At 41.3% G+C, this 17,915-nt stretch overlaps 1 protein-coding gene across 1 annotated transcript in view; it reads right to left on the reverse strand.

Moving 5' to 3' along the window:
* The window catches only part of LOC124722577 (tachykinin-like peptides receptor 86C), a 315,719-nt gene extending 298,357 nt beyond the window's left edge, over nt 1-17,362 (reverse strand). The window contains exon 1 of the mRNA XM_047247716.1: nt 17,154-17,362. Coding sequence (XP_047103672.1) covers nt 17,154-17,356 — 203 coding nt within the window. The 5' untranslated portion in view covers nt 17,357-17,362. The remainder of the gene's footprint in view (nt 1-17,153) is intronic.
* Nucleotides 17,363-17,915: the final 553 nt, after the last annotated feature.

Consider the following 17,915-nt stretch of genomic DNA (forward strand, 5'->3'; position numbering starts at 1 on the left):
CTTTGCTTAAGGAGGACGATAATTACGACACTTGGCACATTTTTTACCCTTAAGTAATGACAGAGATTATGTTGCAACAAGACGCACAATTTAGCGCGTTAGTACACGCATTTGAGTGATTAATTTTGTACTTAAAATATTTATTTTTAAAGATTTTTGAATTGAAAAGAAAGTTTTCCGTGATACATTTCATTCCATTGCTGTAATCTGTAACACCTGAGGGTATAAATACACTACTCCTCAGGGGGGTACACGCTTACTTTGAGTACCATGTGTCTGGCGAGCACAAGGAGCCCTACCTAATATGGTATTTGCTTATACAACTTTACACATTGGTATCATATTTCTCTAACACTTAAATTACACAGCTATTTGATCATTTAACTGAGAGAGACAAACATTTTTTTACTACATCAGTGACACATGTTTACATAATTACACAGTTGGATAACTTCACACGTATGAAATTGTATTTCGTCTGTAATTTGTGAACTCTTCATATTTTTTCGGAACCACTGTGATACTATGAGAGCTTTGAATGATGTATTTGGTATGGGATCATGATTTTTAAAGTACATTTGAAGTACGAGGTGCATTCAAGTTCTAAGGCCTCCGATTTTTTTTCTCCGGACTGGAAAGAGATAGAAACATGCGCATTGTTTTAAAATGAGGCTGGATTCATTGTCAATACGTCCCAGAGATGGCAGCACCGTACGGCAGATGGAATTTTACCGCCAGCGACGAGAATGAGAACTGTTTTAAATACTTAAAATGGCGACGTTTTCCTTATTTGAACAGCGTGCAATCATTCGTTTTCTGTATTTGAGTGGTGTGAAACCAATTGAAATTCATCGACAGTTGAAGGAGACATGTGGTGATGGAGTTATGGATGTGTCAAAAGTGCGTTCGTGGGTGCGACAGTTTAATGAAGGCAGAACATCGTGTGACAACAAACCGAAACAACCTCGGGCTCGCACAAGCCGCTCTGACGACATGATCGAGAAAGTGGAGAGAATTGTTTTGGGGGATCGCCGAATGACTGTTGAACAGATCGCCTCCAGAGTTGGCATTTCTGTGGGTTCTGTGCACATAATCCTGCATGACGAACTGAAAATGCGAAAAGCGTCATCCAAGTGGGTGCCACGAATGCTGACAGACGGCCACATGGCTGCCCGTGTGGCATGTTGCCAAGCAATGTTGACGCGCAACGACAGCATGAATGGGACTTTCTTTTCATCGGTTGTGACAATGGATGAGACGTGGATGCCATTTTTCAATCCAGAAACAAAGCGCCAGTCAGATCAATGGAAGCACACAGATTCACCGCCACCAAAAAAATTTTGGGTAAACGCCAGTGCTGAAAAAATGATGGTGTTCATGTTCTGGGACAGCGAGGGCGTAATCCTTACCCATTGCATTCCAAAGGGCACTACGGTAACAGGTGCATCCTACGAAAATGTTTTGAAGAACAAATTCCTTCCCGCACTGCAACAAAAACGTCCGGGAAGGGCTGCCCGTGTGCAGTTTCACCAAGACAACGCACCCGCACATCGAGCTAACGTTACGCAACAGTTTCTTCGTGATAACAACTTTGAAGTGATTCCTCATGCTCCCTACTCACCTGACCTGGCTCCTAGTGACTTTTGGCTTTTTCCAACAATGAAAGACACTCTCCGTGGCCGCACATTCACCAGCCGTGCTGCTATTGCCTCAGCGATTTTCCAGTGGTCAAAACAGACTCCTAAAGAAGCCTTCGCCACTGCCATGGAATCATAGCGTCAGCGTTGTGAAAAATGTGTACGTCTGCAGGGCGATTACGTCGAGAAGTAACGCCAGTTTCATCGATTTCGGGTGAGTAGTTAATTAGAAGAAAAATTGGAGGCCTTAGAACTTGAATGCACCTCGTAGATGACACTATTGAAATGAGCAGAGAATTTTTTTTTTATTTTGAAATTATTGCAGATAGCTACGACGTTTTTGAGATTTGGCTGAGTTTTTATGATATTATTTCGATGACGATGTGTATTATGCTGTTGAGGTATGTTTATGATCAATAAGATGATGCTACCATTTATGAGGAATGTGATTACGTGTTTATATGTATACGAATAATGAATAGAAGTTAGGGACTCTGGTTTGTGAAAAAGGATGTCGGAAACCAAGAATCGTACTTTAAGAGTTATGAAATGTGTGTAAAAGCGTGAATGTATCACAATGCCGGCGAAAATTTTTTGGACACTGTTATATTTACAGGATTTTGTTTCTACACATTTGTAACGCAAATTCTCGACCTGTGAAATTTTCATATGAGACTGTCACTGTAGCGGAGACCGCTGTCGTAAATATTTCGTAAGTGACATTGACGTAATGCGTAATGGGCGCCCAGCTGAGCGATAGTCGCCTGAAAAAAGAAAGCCATTAGGTGGAGAAAAAAAAGAGGCCATTAACCTCGCTATTGACATTCCTTTGTAGAAAGCATCACAAATATGACACGCTATTACTTGGAAACATATGATTATACTGTGGAGCATGTACTTTGTGCCAGTTACTGAAATGCTTATGAATTGATGGGAAATATTCTTACATCTGCACACCTGATTATGACAAGTGTCTTTCTAAGAGAGTTGAGAGAATTTCTACTAACTTATGAAATGCCACATGACTACTGAATGATATTGTTATGCTTTGCTTTACATAGTTGGTTATTTCATTTGATATCTGTTTTCTAGCTGTGTGCAGCATTGGTTTTATAAAATAGAATTAAATGCGTTTCCTAATGTGAACACTTTCTGTCAAAAGATCTATTAAATAATAATTTTATGATCCACATTCTTCGAAAAAGGAGCACTTGGAAAGAAAAGAACAACAAGAAGGGACGGATAACAGTAACTGCATACATAATTTTCTTTTCAACTACTCGGTAATTTTTTTGGTAGAATAACTTGTTGTGGTGCACCACTTTAATTACACAGACATTAAGATGTGAATGGATATTTCCCTTATCTGCATTGATGTCTTTAGTGTAATATTTTTTCTGCTTGAGCTTTACCATGTTTAGGTATAAGTTATAGCATTTGCTGCTGCTGTTTGCCAGGCATAGTGTTACTGAATTTGACTTTGTATTACTCTGTTAAGCCAGTTTTACTACTGATTTATTTATCTTGTTTGCTGCACATTGCCTTATATTAGTTGTAATATTGCATTTGCTTTGCTAATTTAGATATACTGCTGCTTGCTTTGCCAATTTGAATTTTTTGTCATTGCCTCATCCCTTAGTATATATATCTGAGCTCAGTAGATTTCAGTTAGCTTAAGAGGGGGTAGACTATATAAGAAACTAACTATGGAGAATAGGGAAAGAATGCATTGAGAAGTTATATGAAAAAGATTTGGGCCAAAATGAGTATTGTACACTGAGAAATAATTATTTTGAAAGAAATATGAATAGAATACAGATAGCAGGTACAGATAGGACTTTTTGGGGGTAATGATGAATGAAGGGAGATCTCCAAGAAGTAAAGAAAGTTTTGTTTGCAAAATACAGCAATAAAACAAACCCTGTCCTTTCCTTTTGTATTATTCCGCTATGGGTTTGTGTACCCTTGTGTATTTGTGTTCTTCCTCTCCTTATATGTTTATCTGATAAGACTTATGTTGTAGAATTTTTCTAATACTCAGCTACATTCACCATGATGAGGAATACTGTTATCCTCAAATATAATTTGCATTTATAATATGTTATTTACTTTGTAAAGATGTTTAGACATTATTTATTCTGTTTTGTTTTAATGCTCACGTGTGAAGTTGATGTTTCGAAAGTTATTCTGACCTTTTATATATTTACTTATGTCATAATTCCTGTTACACTGATGTATATGTGTATTTCTATTCTTTTGTAAAGCCCGTATTACTACAAATGTTATCTGTATTATTATGTTTTTTAATGATGTCTTCTGTACCTTTGTGATTGTATTCTCATGTTATAAAATTGTAGTTGACACCAGTTCATCAAATTAAGTTACATTTCACTGCATACGTCTCTGTTGGTCATAGTATATGCACAATATATGAAAAAAAGAGACTGTTAGTGCTCACACGTGTGTTGATAATTCAGCAAGGGACTGGTTAACAGCATTGCTGGTTCTAAGGACAATTCCAAAAACTTTGTGAGAGCACAAGTGGTGGTTTATGGACTTGCTACATTATACGCAAGACCCTTCGATAGTGACTGTGCACCTGCACAGTCGCAACAGATGGCTGCTGGCCGTCTCTACAAGGACTACAGTGGGTCCGCATCTTTGGTGGCCCACCAGTACCATAGTCTCTACCAGGACTACAGTGGGTCTGCTCTGTGATGACCTACCTACCAATATTCTTCAAAACTTCGACTGACTCTGCTGTGGGTTTGCTCTGTTGTGGCCCATTACCTGTCTGCATGTCAAGAGTCAGCACTGTCTTTCCGTTGGAAGGACAACACTACTTCTTCAAGACTGCATGGAAATCCACTACTTCCATGTGCATTTTCTTTTACTGCTCATACTTTGAGAAAAACACTGCAATTTTACTGTGATGAACGATCAGGACTGTCTTTATGGACTGTGATAAAATTTTATCTTTTGACCAACTTTGTATCAATAAGTGTGTGCATTTGATTTCTTTGTTACTGTAATTGTGAAAAAATTTAACAAATCTGTATTGGCAAGTGCCCAAAACAATTTGTAAAATTTTTTTGTGGGGAGCATGGGGGCTATGTAAGTAGGCTGTTTAGGTTCTTATATTGGTAACGCCACCGCCACGTAGCGCTCTGTATGAAAATCACTGGCTGTGCTGTGTTCAGTCTGTGGCTGGGTGGCATTGTTGGAATTTGCTATTGTAGTGTTGGGCAGTCGGCTGTTAACAGCGTGTAGCGTTGCGCAGTTGGAGGTGAGCCGCCAGCAGCGGTGGATGTGGGGAGTGAATTGGCGGAGTTTTGAGAGCGGATGATCTGGACAGAGACAGTAAATTTGTAAGACTGGATGTCATGAACTGATATATATAACATGACTTTTGAACAGTATTAAGGTAAATACATTGTTTCTTCCCTACCAAAATCTTTAATTTGCGAACTATGCCTATCAGTAGTTAGTGCCTTCAGTAATTTGAATCTTTTATTTAGCTGGCAGTAGTGGCGCTCGCTGTATTTCTGTAGTTCGAGTAACGAAGATTTTTGTGAGGTAAGTGATTTGTGAAAGGTATAGTTTAATGTTAGTCAAGGCCATTCTTTTGTAGGGGTTATTAAAAGTCAGATTGCGTTGCGCTAAAAATATTGTGTGTCATTTTAGTGTTGATCAGAACAGGTAAATAGCGAAATGCGAAATGTCTGAGTACGTTCAGTTCTGCTCAGCTGTTTGAAAATCAAATAACGTAGGGGTTTACCAGCACAGTAATTCATTATTTTTTTCTAAGGGGACGTTTCACTTCGTAAGAAGTTGCTGATTCTTCGTTTGCATTTTCCTGCAGCAGTGTGTGTGTGGTACCTGATTGTATCAGCTGTCGGAAATATTCAAGTCGGTTCTTGTTCGCTCTGTTTCCTAATGAGACATAGCCACATCCACCACAACCAATGCTACTGTTACCACTACCGGTCTTCCTTTTTATACTACTACGGATGATATGCACGACTGACATGGGAAGTGTGATTGAGAGTACGTACGTTTCCAAGTTAAAAAGATGAATAAAATCTACCAGTTACCTATGAGAAAGAACAACAGTCTCCAGACTTCGTTCTAGTTGGTTTCTAAGCAGCCCTAGCGGCGGATACACACTGAGAATGTCTTCCTAGGACACAGGAATAGTGTAGATGAAAGTAGTTTTATCATTTTAAAGTTTGTCACCATAGTGATTGGGGTACGAAACTTGCTGGTGGGTTGTATGGCTGATGCTGGACAAATATATCCTGCATTTGAGTATTAAGAGCGTTGCATTCCGCACGAATAATATTTATGAAAAGGCATGGCTTTAAAAATATAGAATATTTTTAGCTGCAGAATCATGTAATCATCAGAGTGTGCGTTTATACTCTGCGATCATTACTCTCCCGCTAGTACCTTGATGGTACATTTTTTTAAAAAAACGTGTGTGAAATCTTATGGGATTGAACTGCTAAGGTCATCAGTCCCTAAGCTTACACACTACTTAACCTAAATTATCCTAAGGACAACACACACACCCATGCTCGAAGGAGGACTCGCACCTCCGCCGGGACAAGCTGCACAGTCCATGACTGCAGCGCCCTAGACCGCTCGGCGATTCCCGCGCGGCTCTTCCTGGTACTGACTCCGGACAGTGGAATAATGCTTCAGAATTGATTGCATGGTTTATTTACGTGAAACGTTTCTAACTCCATACATCTGCCCCTCCATTATGTATGAGCCATATGTTTCTTCGTAACCATCTGTTATACCAACGCAACACTCTCATGTTTACTATACACCGATAAGAGGTGCGACCCTCCCCGTCACGCACGCGTCTGGTGGGATCTTGTGCTTTTGGATGGGTACTGTGGGTAAGATTCGTGTTGCAGGGAGGACTGGTCAAGGACAACGTTGGAGGTGTCTGTGAATCTCCGACTTCATCCTACGAATGCGACAATACTCTGTGGCGTCCATTCACATAGGAAAAGATGGCGAGTCGTAATCGTAGATTCTGCACTGTAATAGATGCTCTGGAAATATGTAAATAACCTCTTTGCATCGGTATAGGACCGTGTTTTGTATAATTTGGTGTATATGGTCGAATTAATGTGCTGCACAGTCATCTATCTACATTCGTGATATAGCATATGATACTTTAAAAGTAGTGGAAGGGTGATTTAGCGATTATGCAGAAATTGGGAAGCATTCTGCCATGTCATTGGCTGGCGTTGAAATTAAGGAACTACTGGTATACTTTGATGTATATAATGGAATGGACGTTCTGCACAGTCATCTATCTGCAATTGCAATCTAGTACATAGTACTTTAAAAGTAGTGGAACGGTGATTTAGCGATTATGCAGAAATTGGGAAGCATTCTACCATGTCACTGACTGGCGTTGAAATTACGGAATAACGGGTTAAATTGCTAAAATTGATGTAGCTATCAACTGCTGCGTGTATTACAGTACATTGTCCTATATCAACGGCGTCTTTCCCAACAAGTCCGTCTATACCGCTACCATCCACCACCCACCACCTTCCTCTGCGAGGAATTTTTTAGATATGACCGTGAGATAACCTAATGAAAACAGAACAATCAAACTGGGAATTTTTTTCCGAAACACTCCGGCAAACTATAACCAACAGTAAACGGTTGGGCAGGAACAGACGTTCTCCCAGTACAAAAGCAAGTTGTAACATTACATATTAAAACCACTCCCCAGCCTAATTAGGCAGTCTTGTGTCAAACACACACACTAAACTCTTTCCTCATATCTGTTCACACTACAACACAGTAACCTAACCTTGCAGTTTATAAAACCAATTACCGACACACATGAAACTAGTAGCAATACTGAACAGGGTAAAGCTTGAAATGATTGTGAATTTAAATCAGGGGGTCTGCTAATGATCATAATCTATGAATTCACTGCTTAGTACGAGGTCTCTCTGCCTGTGCATTAACCAGTTTGCATTAGGAAAGATAATACAGTAATTAGTTCTATCTTAAACTCTGTTTGAGGCAACTAAACAGAATGCAAATCTAAGTACACTGGCTCTGAAGGAGCCTTTGCATTGCTTCAGTAACTAACTAGTATAGTATATGAGGATGCTTAAACTTTCATGATTTGAAGAACCATGCCCATTAACAAAACTACACCTGTGTGTATGAGAAATTGTGAGTGTTCTTATCATTAATTATTAATTAAATAACGCACACAAACTATAACTCTTTAAATAATAAATGTGCCTCTCATAAGCAGACTTTTGAACTAATCAAAAATATAATTGACTGTGCAAATGACGACATAACATTAAATTCAGGTTCAGCCACTTTCCCATAGTAAATTAGGACACTCGGAACTAAAGTCACCAGGATAGAATTCCTGTCCAGGTTTGTGATTTAGGATAATTACGGGTGTAAGACAGAGTTTTTAGAAACATCACTATTATTATTAAAATCAACCAAATTTTACAAATACCTGGTCCATTTACAGAGTGTCAAACATAAACAACTTAGTGGAAGGCTGGTGGTTCTGGTGGCGTAATTTGCAGTGGCTATTAAGCTGGCACAGATGCAGCTATAGCAACACAGTTCGCCTCGCCTTCCTGGCGCCTTCCTGGCGTCGGAATTACATTTATAGGGCCAGAAACAGTGCCATGATAATGGTATCACCAAACGTGGCATCCGGGGCCAGTAACTACTGCCCTTAAGCTCTTCTGGCCTCATAACTCCAGGAATATGAGCCACAATGATCCGGTACTGCTAGCGAGGTGTTAACCACACAACTGCTCAGCCCAGACTCGTTACCCATCACCAACGACGAGTTGCCACTTTCGCGCCAACCACACCTTTTCCACTCCACCAGGCTACTCCCCAGCAAGAAGTAGCAGATATCTAGTGCTCCGCCAAGGCTCCCTCCATCTCAACCGATTGGTGGCAAGCAACCATTATGCAGTAATCAATGGTTTACCTAGTGGACGTGTGACAACTATTTTCGACCAATTTTGTATGTGTATCGATACTTCTGTGTCATTTTCTAGTGTTGCTTATAAAAAATGTTGTATCCGTCACGGAAATTCTTTGACTATGTATACATGTTTCAGCTATGTGAAATTTTTGAAGGATGTTGTTTAAACTATGCTTGTGGATTTAAATAACTAATGAACTAATTGTTATATAATGCACTATAAATGACTTGGTCCATAAAAAATGGTTCAAATGGCTCTGAGCACTATCGGACTCAACTGCTGTGGTCATCAGTCCCCTAGAACTTAGAACTACTTAAACCTAACTAACCTAAGGACATCACACACACCAATGCCCGAGGCAGGATTCGAACCTGCGACCGTAGCAGCAGTGCGGCTCCGGACTGGAGCGCCTAGAACCGCACGGCCACCGCGGCCGGCACTTATTCCATAATCAGGGAATGTAGGGTTAAATGTAAAAGATGTGGGAAAGCCCTGCAGCTAAATGTAGAGGTCATCACCTTCAGGCAGTTGTTTGGAAGCGTTCCTCAATGCTGCAGACTCGTCTGCTTCAATATGCTGCGACGCTCTCCACATGTTTTTCTTTTCATTTTTTAATTTTTTCACCAATAATATAACATTACCAGTTTTTATTTATACTAACTCGCGCATGTTGTGAACTGCACCATTCGGTGATGGTCAAAACAGGAACAGTAATCATACACATGACAGCAAAATGAGGGGACAATGCTCTTCGAAATAGAACATCGAAGCATCTGCTATCCTGTCGCTGGAGAAGATGAGATTAAGTGTACAGGTCATCACCTTCGGATTGCTGTTGGAAGCACTCTACAGCACCGCAGACTCTTCCAGTTTCTATATGTTTCAATGTCTTCCACATTTTTGTCAATGAGAAACACCTCAGCTACACGTTGTACTGAAGACACTGTGGACGATTTGGACCACCTTCTGGAATATCACTGAAGGACCAGGGTTTCAGTCCCAGAAAGGGCACCGCCGTTTTTAGTTTCTACATCTACATCTACATTCATATTCCGCCAGCCACCCAACGGTGTGAGGCGGAGAGCACATTACGTGCCACTGTCATTACCTCCCTTTTCTGTTCCAGTCGCGAATGGTTCGCGGGAAGAACGACTGTCGGAGAGCCTTCGTGTGCGCTCGAATCTCTCTAATTTTACATTCGTGATCTCCTCGGGAGGTATAAGTATAGGGAAGCAATGTATTCGATACCTCATCCAGAAACGCACCCTCTCGAAACCTGGACAGCAAGCTACACCGCGATGCAGAGCGCCTCTCTTGCAGAGTCTGCCACTTGAGTTTGCTAAACATCTCCGTAACGCTATCACGGTTACCAAATAACCCTGTGACGAAACGCGCCGCTCTTCTTTGGATCTTCTCTATCCGTCAACCCGATCTGGTACGGATCCCACACTTATGAGCAATACTCAAGTATAGGTCGAACGAGTGTTTTGTAAGCCACCTCCTTTGTTGATGAACTACATTTTCTAAGGACTCTCCCAATGAATCTCAACCTGGTACCCGCCTTACCAACAATTAATTTTATATGATCATTGCACTTCAAATCGTTCCGCACGCATACTCCCAGATATTTTACAGAAGTAACTGCTACCAGTGTTTTTTCCGCTATCATGTAATCATACAATAAAGGATCCTTCTTTGTATGTATTCGTAATACATTACATTTGTCTATGTTAGGGGTCAGTTGCCACTCCCTCCACCAAGTGCCTATCCGCTGCAGATCTTCCTGCATTTCGCTACAATTTTCTAATGCTGCAACTTCTCTGTATACTACAGCATCATCCGCGAAAAGCCTATTCCAAGCGCTTTTGGTGGTATAATTTTGCTACGGGGTTCACTTTGGCCTTCCATCGAGAAGGACCAGGATTTGAGTCCTAGAGAGCGGACCGCCATTTTAATTTCCCTCCAGTTGACGGTGGACGTCAGTAGAGCTCTGGGGCAAAGAAATTCCCACCAAAATTAGAAATTCCCGCCAATAGTGTACGTTAGTGAGGGGAGGGGGAGGAGGAATGGTGTGTGTGTGGGGGCGGGGGGGGGGGGGCTGGGCCCATGTGCAGGCTGAGAAAAACACATGATGTCTTCCGGAAATGGGGTGGGCATGGTCTGGTGGGGAGATTAATTGATCAGTTTAACTAATGTTCATATCAATTTTTTCTCTAAAGTGTCCTCTTGCCTTTGTCAACCTGCTACTCACAGCTGTGGTATGCACTGTGTTGGCTGCATATCTCTGTTGAAGTCAGCAAGCAAGCTGCTGACTGGTCATAATCGGTCACCCTGTCATAGTTTCACTGAATCTCAATAGACTGTCATTATCTCCAGTCTTAGAGATACAGACAGAATACTAGCACGACGTAATGTGTTCTTCAGCCCTGAAGGCTTCGTTATTCAATGGGCTAAGCCTACGCCTATTAAGTGCATGAGCTCATTCGCCCTCATTTATCGCAACTTTCAGTGCACCTCGCCTCGCAGTGGTAAGTCCAGTAATTATTCTGGGTCACCGAGCTCGGTTCTGTCTGTCTATGTTTGATTTTGTAATGGCGCCCGGGTGATTGGGTTACGTAGCGTTACCTCACAGTGCCTTGTTATGTAGCACAGCAACGCTTTCGTTTGTCCTTGCGTCACTATAAGGTCTGTTGTATAGGCTGTGGGCCTTGACGTACCGATCGAAGCGTCCGCCCAGTGCTAACCTTCTCTGGTCCGAATTTGCCTGGTGGAACTTAAAAAAAAATTAAAGAAGTACAATGAACTTTCTCCACTCCATTTCCCGCCTGGCTCAGCAACAGTAACTCAAGTTTCACATAAAAAGTACGTGCAGGTATTTATTTTAAAATTGACGCATTTTTTATAAAAAATTATTTATCTTCTCAGGCTTCCGGTCTTATATTTGGCGATTACGGTTGTGCCCTATTCAATGTTTATTTTTTGACTAATGTGGTTTACGGTGTCTAAGGAAAGTTCGTTTTATAAGTTACTTGAGAAAGTAGTTACTTTTCAGAGGTTGCATAGGCTCGCGGTCAGAACTTTATATAATACATACTTTATCGTTAATTTACAGAAATTCTGAAGATGTAACGCTAGCGAGAAAAAAGTCAGTTTTAATGGAAATACTTGCAACAGTGACTGCCTCTTTATTCGAATTAAATATACAGTATAATTATTTTGCTTCGCAACAAAAAACGTACTATGTGGAAAGTGCATAACGGCGTGAAGAAAGTATTTTCTGAAATTTCTTTCTTTCATAATTACTGACTTAATAAGAACAGGTAATACTTTGTTCCTTGGCTTCTAGATGGCACCAATTTGGTTGACATTAATATTCGCTCACAGTTTCGGAGATAAAAAAATTGTTAAGAAAATCAAAAACCGACACTTAGGGAACTAAATTCAGTTAGGAAATATAATTGTTTATCTTTTGGTATAACTGGGAAACATAAACAGAACTCTCAGTGTGCAGAATTAATTAATTGAGATTTTCATATTATAACTTCAATTATTTTTAGTTTTCGTAATACAAAAATCAGACAAAATTATTATTTGTGTCTAATATTGTTGTGGGAATAAATGTGAGTAAATGAGAGTGTGTACGTGGGACATCCGTCAAATTTAAATGTTGCATGATATACCACATTAAGTAACCTGTAAGAGCTACACAAGCCTGTCATTGGAAAATGATCCTAGGGAATTTACCCATTTTGCTGATGACGTATGTCTAGGTGTGCTTGCTGTTGTAAAAGAGCAGTCAGAAAGTCAGGTGGAGTATAATCAGTATCCAAAGAATATTTCCAGAATTAGTGCCTTTTCGTTTTCGTTTATTAAACATTACTTTAATATTTGTATGTCAGAATGACATAAATGCGTCTGTGTATAAGGATTGGTGCAGGCAAGTTTTGGCACAAGTGTGATCATGAGCGAGCATTCTGATTGGCAGCGAGTATGATCAGCCAATTAGAATTGAGACGGTTCCCGCTCGTTACCTGATAAGTTATACTGGGAGTGAGGCTGCAAGAAGAGGAGGCGCTCGCTAGCTTTGAACACGGACGGTTACGTTACTAGTGCGAGTAAAATTAATCTGTAAAATGAAGAAATATTTGCCTTCTCGGGTTCAGATTGCGTGGCCGTATTAGCAGGTGCATTTACGTACAGTCTTGGGCAGTTTGGAAGTTATGAAATTGTTTTGTTGGAAAGAGATTCACGCGTGAAAATTTGGCCCTCATAGAATCCGTGTAGCATGTTTCAGTATTCAACCACTGAGCACTTCTGACGAGCAATTTCTTTTTTAAAAATCCACAAGAAGGACCAAATATAATAACTCCAATTAGTGGTGAAATTAATGACTGTGAAAACGTTGTCTAATTCAGGTCGGGTCTGGACAGATTTCTGCGTATGAAATGTGTGTATCAATTTTGAACTGGTAGAAAATAGCCAATAGTTTAAATGTGAACAGAATAGTACCGTTTCTTTTGCTATAAGGACAAAATAAATATTTTTGTGTGGAAATTTCGAACATTATTTTCCAGAAGCTAATCCATTTTCTTACTGCCTGATAAAATTGAACGACAGTTTTTCTACAGATCTTTCTTTCATTACTAGAGTTGTGTGGCCTCAGTAATTGTAGATATTAGATGGAGTTTTTTATCAACTCTGCTTTTACATCATCTTTTAAGTATCTACGTTGCCGAGTGAAGGGACATCGAGTAGACGCCGTTCTGAGGTAGGTGAATTATAATGTGCAACCTGCACAGAGAACAAAATCCCTCCACGCCGCAACTGGTTTCGCAATGTTTTTGTATTACACATGTCCATGATGAATCTAGTCAACATTGCAAAGCACAAAAAAGGATCACTTTCACAACTGTTTACTACACTTTTCATATGTTACATGTTATGAATGATTCACAAGAAGTTTCATAAAGTGTTTCCCCAGAGCGCAGGTTCCAGCTCTTCGACACAATTAGCTTTGTATACGTACGAATGTTTATAGAAGAGTCTGTACTGTCATACTTTGTTTGCCATTATATTTGCATGTAGTAATGATGCTTTTAAAGAAGAATATTTTTCCCAATTTTCCTTTTTGTTCGTGTCAGAAGCATGAGGTTACTAATAAAAAAAGGAGGTACAAGTTATGATAATGGAATTTCTGTAAACTAATGGCACTTATAATACAACCCCCGTATCACAAACACAATATTACAAAACATCGCGTATTAGTCAGACTAGTTTAGCCGAGAAGTCGGTGATGTCTATTACAGTAAGAGTTGCTGACATGATGTCCCAGAAGTTGCAATGAGTGGGGCGGTCACGTCAAGAGTAGATATATTTGGTTGTCTGGACCTTATCACAGTTTTACAGGTCGTACTGTACTGTGTGTTACCATTTTATAATATTTGATTGCGATCTTGTTCCTGTCGGCAGTCAGTTGAAGGATCTCCAGTTTTCAAGAAGCCTGAGAGCTAGTTATTTTAAAGGTTCCATCTGGTAATGAACTTTCAAAGTTCGACACATTTCAATTTTAGGATGAGTTTGCTGTTAGTAGTCTTTAGTTGCTCTGACGAAACTATTCATACCTTTTATGGGGTGTAGTACGAATGTGGTGGATTTCATTGGCTCTTTGTAGCCAGTTGCCTCCCGTCAAGTTGTAGGTGAGACAAATATGGACTCTAAAATGCATGCCTTAAAACCTAAGAGCACTTGTTAGTCTTCTCTATTGTGAAATACATATATCTCTTCTACTGAAGAAGTGCTCATGGCTCTTAAGATGTGTATTTTGGAGCCAACGCGTACTAGACATTTTTGCTTCGAATGATAGTTCCTGTCATATCCTTGAATAATTAACATTCTTCCTGGGGCACCCTGTATAAAGTTCATGGTGTCATTCCATACTGATTGATCAGAAGTATAAACGTTAAAATGTGTTGAGGCCATTAGGCTGCCCTAAGGCAGACCGTTTTTCTCTCTCTGTCACCCGCTTTTTCCGTCCCGGAACTGCACAAGGAGCATGCGATTTTCGAGGAGGCCTCTGACAACCATGACCAATGGATTGTCGTTTTTTATAGTGTAGATACTTTGCACCAATAATCTGAAAATAATAATATCGCAGGCAGTGGAGAGATCTATGAAATGAACGTGCGTGATTTTGTCCCAATGACGTGTAACCACAAAGCAGTAATATCAATAACTTCGTCGGTCCATACTTGATGCCAGTGGTTAGGTTGATTACTTTCCACTAGCAACAGTACGATGGTATTACATTTGACACTGCTTGGTGACAGTGACTGTTAAATGTCAGTAAGTCATTTACACAGCAGCTGGACGAGACACCCGAAACGTCAGTGGTGCTCAAAAGTTAAGGATAAAATTAACATTCGCATGATATGTCACTGCGAAGAAAGGTAGCTCGATGAAACCTGTATATATACACTACTGGTCAATAAAATTGCTACACCACGAAGATGACGTGCTACAGACGCGAAATTTAACCGACAGGAAGAAGATGCTGTGATATGCAAATGATTAGCTTTTCAGAGCATTCACACAATGTTGGCGACGGTGGCGACATCTACAACGTGCTGACATCAGGAAAGTTTCCAACCGATTTCTTATACACAAACAGCAGTTGACCGGCGTTGCCTGGTGAAACGTTGTTGTGATGCCTCGTGTAAGGAGGAGAAATACGTGCCATCGCGTTTCCGACTTTGATAACGGTCAGATTGTAGCCTATCACGATAGCGGTTTATCGTATCGTGACACTGCTGCTCGCGTTGGTCGAGATCCAATGACTGTTAGCAGAATATGGAATCGGTGGATTCAGGACGGTGATATGGATCCCAACGGCCTCATATCACTAGAAGTCGAGATGACAGGCATCTTATCCGCATGGCTGTAACGGATCGTGCAGCCACGTCTCGATGCCTGAGTCAAGAGATGGGGACGTTTGCAAGACAACAACCATCTGCACGAACAGTTCGACGACGTTTGCAGGAGCATGGACAATCAGCTAGGAGACCGTGGCTGCGGTTACCCTTGATGCTGCATCACAGACAGGAGCGCGTGTGATGGTGTACTCAACGACGAACATGGGTGCACAACGTCATTTTTTCGGATGAATCCAGGTTCTGTTTACAGCATCATGATGGTCGCATTCGTGTTTGGCGACATCGCGGTGACTGCATTTTGGAAGCGTGTATTCGTCATCGCCATACTGGCGTATCACCTGGCCTGATGGTATGGGGTGCCATTGGTTACATGTCCCAGTCACCTGTTGTTCGCATTGACGGCACTTTGAACCATGGACGTTACATTTCATATATGTTACGACCCGTGGTTCTACCCTTCATTCGATCCCTACGAAACCCTACATTTCAGCAGGATATGATCGCATGTTGCAGGTCCTGTACGGGCCTTTCTGGATATAGAAAATGTTCGACTGCTGCCCTGGCCAGCACATTCTCCAGATCTCTCACCAGCTGAAAACGTCTGGTCAATGGTGGCCGAGCAATTGGCTCGTCACAATACGCCAGTCACTACTCTTGATGAACTGTGGTATCGTGTTGAAGCTGCATGGGCAGCTGCACCTGTACACGCCATCCAAGCTCTGTTTGACTCAATGCCCAGGCGTATCAAGGCCGTTATTACAGCCAGATGTGGTCGTTCTGGGTACTGATTTCTCAGGATCTGTCCATTGAATACCCGTTTATTATCTGCATTTCCTCTTAGTGTAACAATTTTAATGGACAGTAGTGTAGTAAGAACTGGTACAATGTCGCACAGATGGTACCTGAAAGAAATACGTAATGAGACGAACAGGAATATCACTTTCATTCAATGCCGATATTACACTAAGGTCACCGCGATTCATTATAGTCCCGTCGATATTAAAAGACGCGGGTGTGTAACGTACTCTCATGCTGCCTACAATGTCGGTAAAGAGTTCTTGTGGTAGGGCGTCTATTCCTCCACCAGTGTGGTTGACAACTATTGGATAGTCGGTGGTGTATGTAGGTGCACTGTAGTACGTCTCCACAATGCATCCCACAAGTACTCGATTGGATTTCACTCTAGGAAACGGGCAGGCTAGTCCTTTCGACGAATATCCAATAGCTCCTCCTACTGTTCGGTCCAGTGGTCCTCCGTCCTCCATAAAAATTAAATCAGTGATTAATTCAACCATGAAAAGACGCACATTTCTGTTCTCCTCGCGGAGTATTTCTTCCATTTGTTTTCTGTAACATGCTGTAGCAGTTTGCTCTTTGTATGCTCCCAGTTTCATTGAGCTGTGTAACAAGGCAGTGACATATCATCCAGAAGTTTACCGTCTTCAAGCTTAGCTCACTATTTAACGTATGTGGGCAGTAGAACGTAATTAAAGCTCGGATATCAAGTTCTTGTCTGTCTCTCTAATATTTGACTGTTTGGATACCAAATTCAGAAGCGGTTCAACGTTGGAGCTTACCTGTCAAGCGATATAGCAGCGAGCGTGAAGGCGCTGGAAGCGACGGTCACGTTGGCCACGAAGTTATTGGCTGAGCAGTAGGCCTCGCCGAAAGGCCAGTCCGAGTTGAGCATGAAGGCAAAGTTGAAGGCGCAGTTGAGAATGGCCATCAGGAGATCTGCCACGCTCAGGTTCACCAGGAAGTAGTTGGTCACCGTGCGCATGCGCCTGTGCGCTGCAGAAAACGGAAACCACCAAGTATTAATAGCAGTAGCAACGACTATTATTCCAGGTACCTGAAGAAGCAGAAATCCCGACGTAATGAAAACTCTTGTTTGTATTCTTATGTTTCATTAGAGAAAAAATATGCCGGCCGAGGTGGCCGAGCGGTTCTAGGCGCTACAGTCTGGAACCGCGCGACCGCTACGGTCGCAGGTTCGAATCCTGCCTCGGGCATGAATGTGTGTGATGTCCTTAGGTTAGTTAGGTTTAAGTAGTTCTAAGTTTTGGGGACTGATGACCTCAGAAGTTAAGTCCCATAGTGCTCAGAGCCACTTGAACAAGAGAAAAATTATATTTTCAGAAATGAGGTAAGAAACATATTGTTTAGATGACTTATTGGTTCAAATGGTTCAAATGGCTCTGAGCACTATGCGACTTAACTTCTGAGGTCATCAGTCGCCTAGAACTTAGAACTAATTAAACCTAACTAACCTAAGGACATCACACACATCCATGCCCGAGGCAGGATTCGAACCAGCGACCGTAGCGGTCGCTCGGCTC

Source organism: Schistocerca piceifrons, chromosome X (assembly GCF_021461385.2).
Source record: "Schistocerca piceifrons isolate TAMUIC-IGC-003096 chromosome X, iqSchPice1.1, whole genome shotgun sequence".
In the NCBI taxonomy this organism is placed as follows: domain Eukaryota; kingdom Metazoa; phylum Arthropoda; class Insecta; order Orthoptera; family Acrididae; genus Schistocerca; species Schistocerca piceifrons.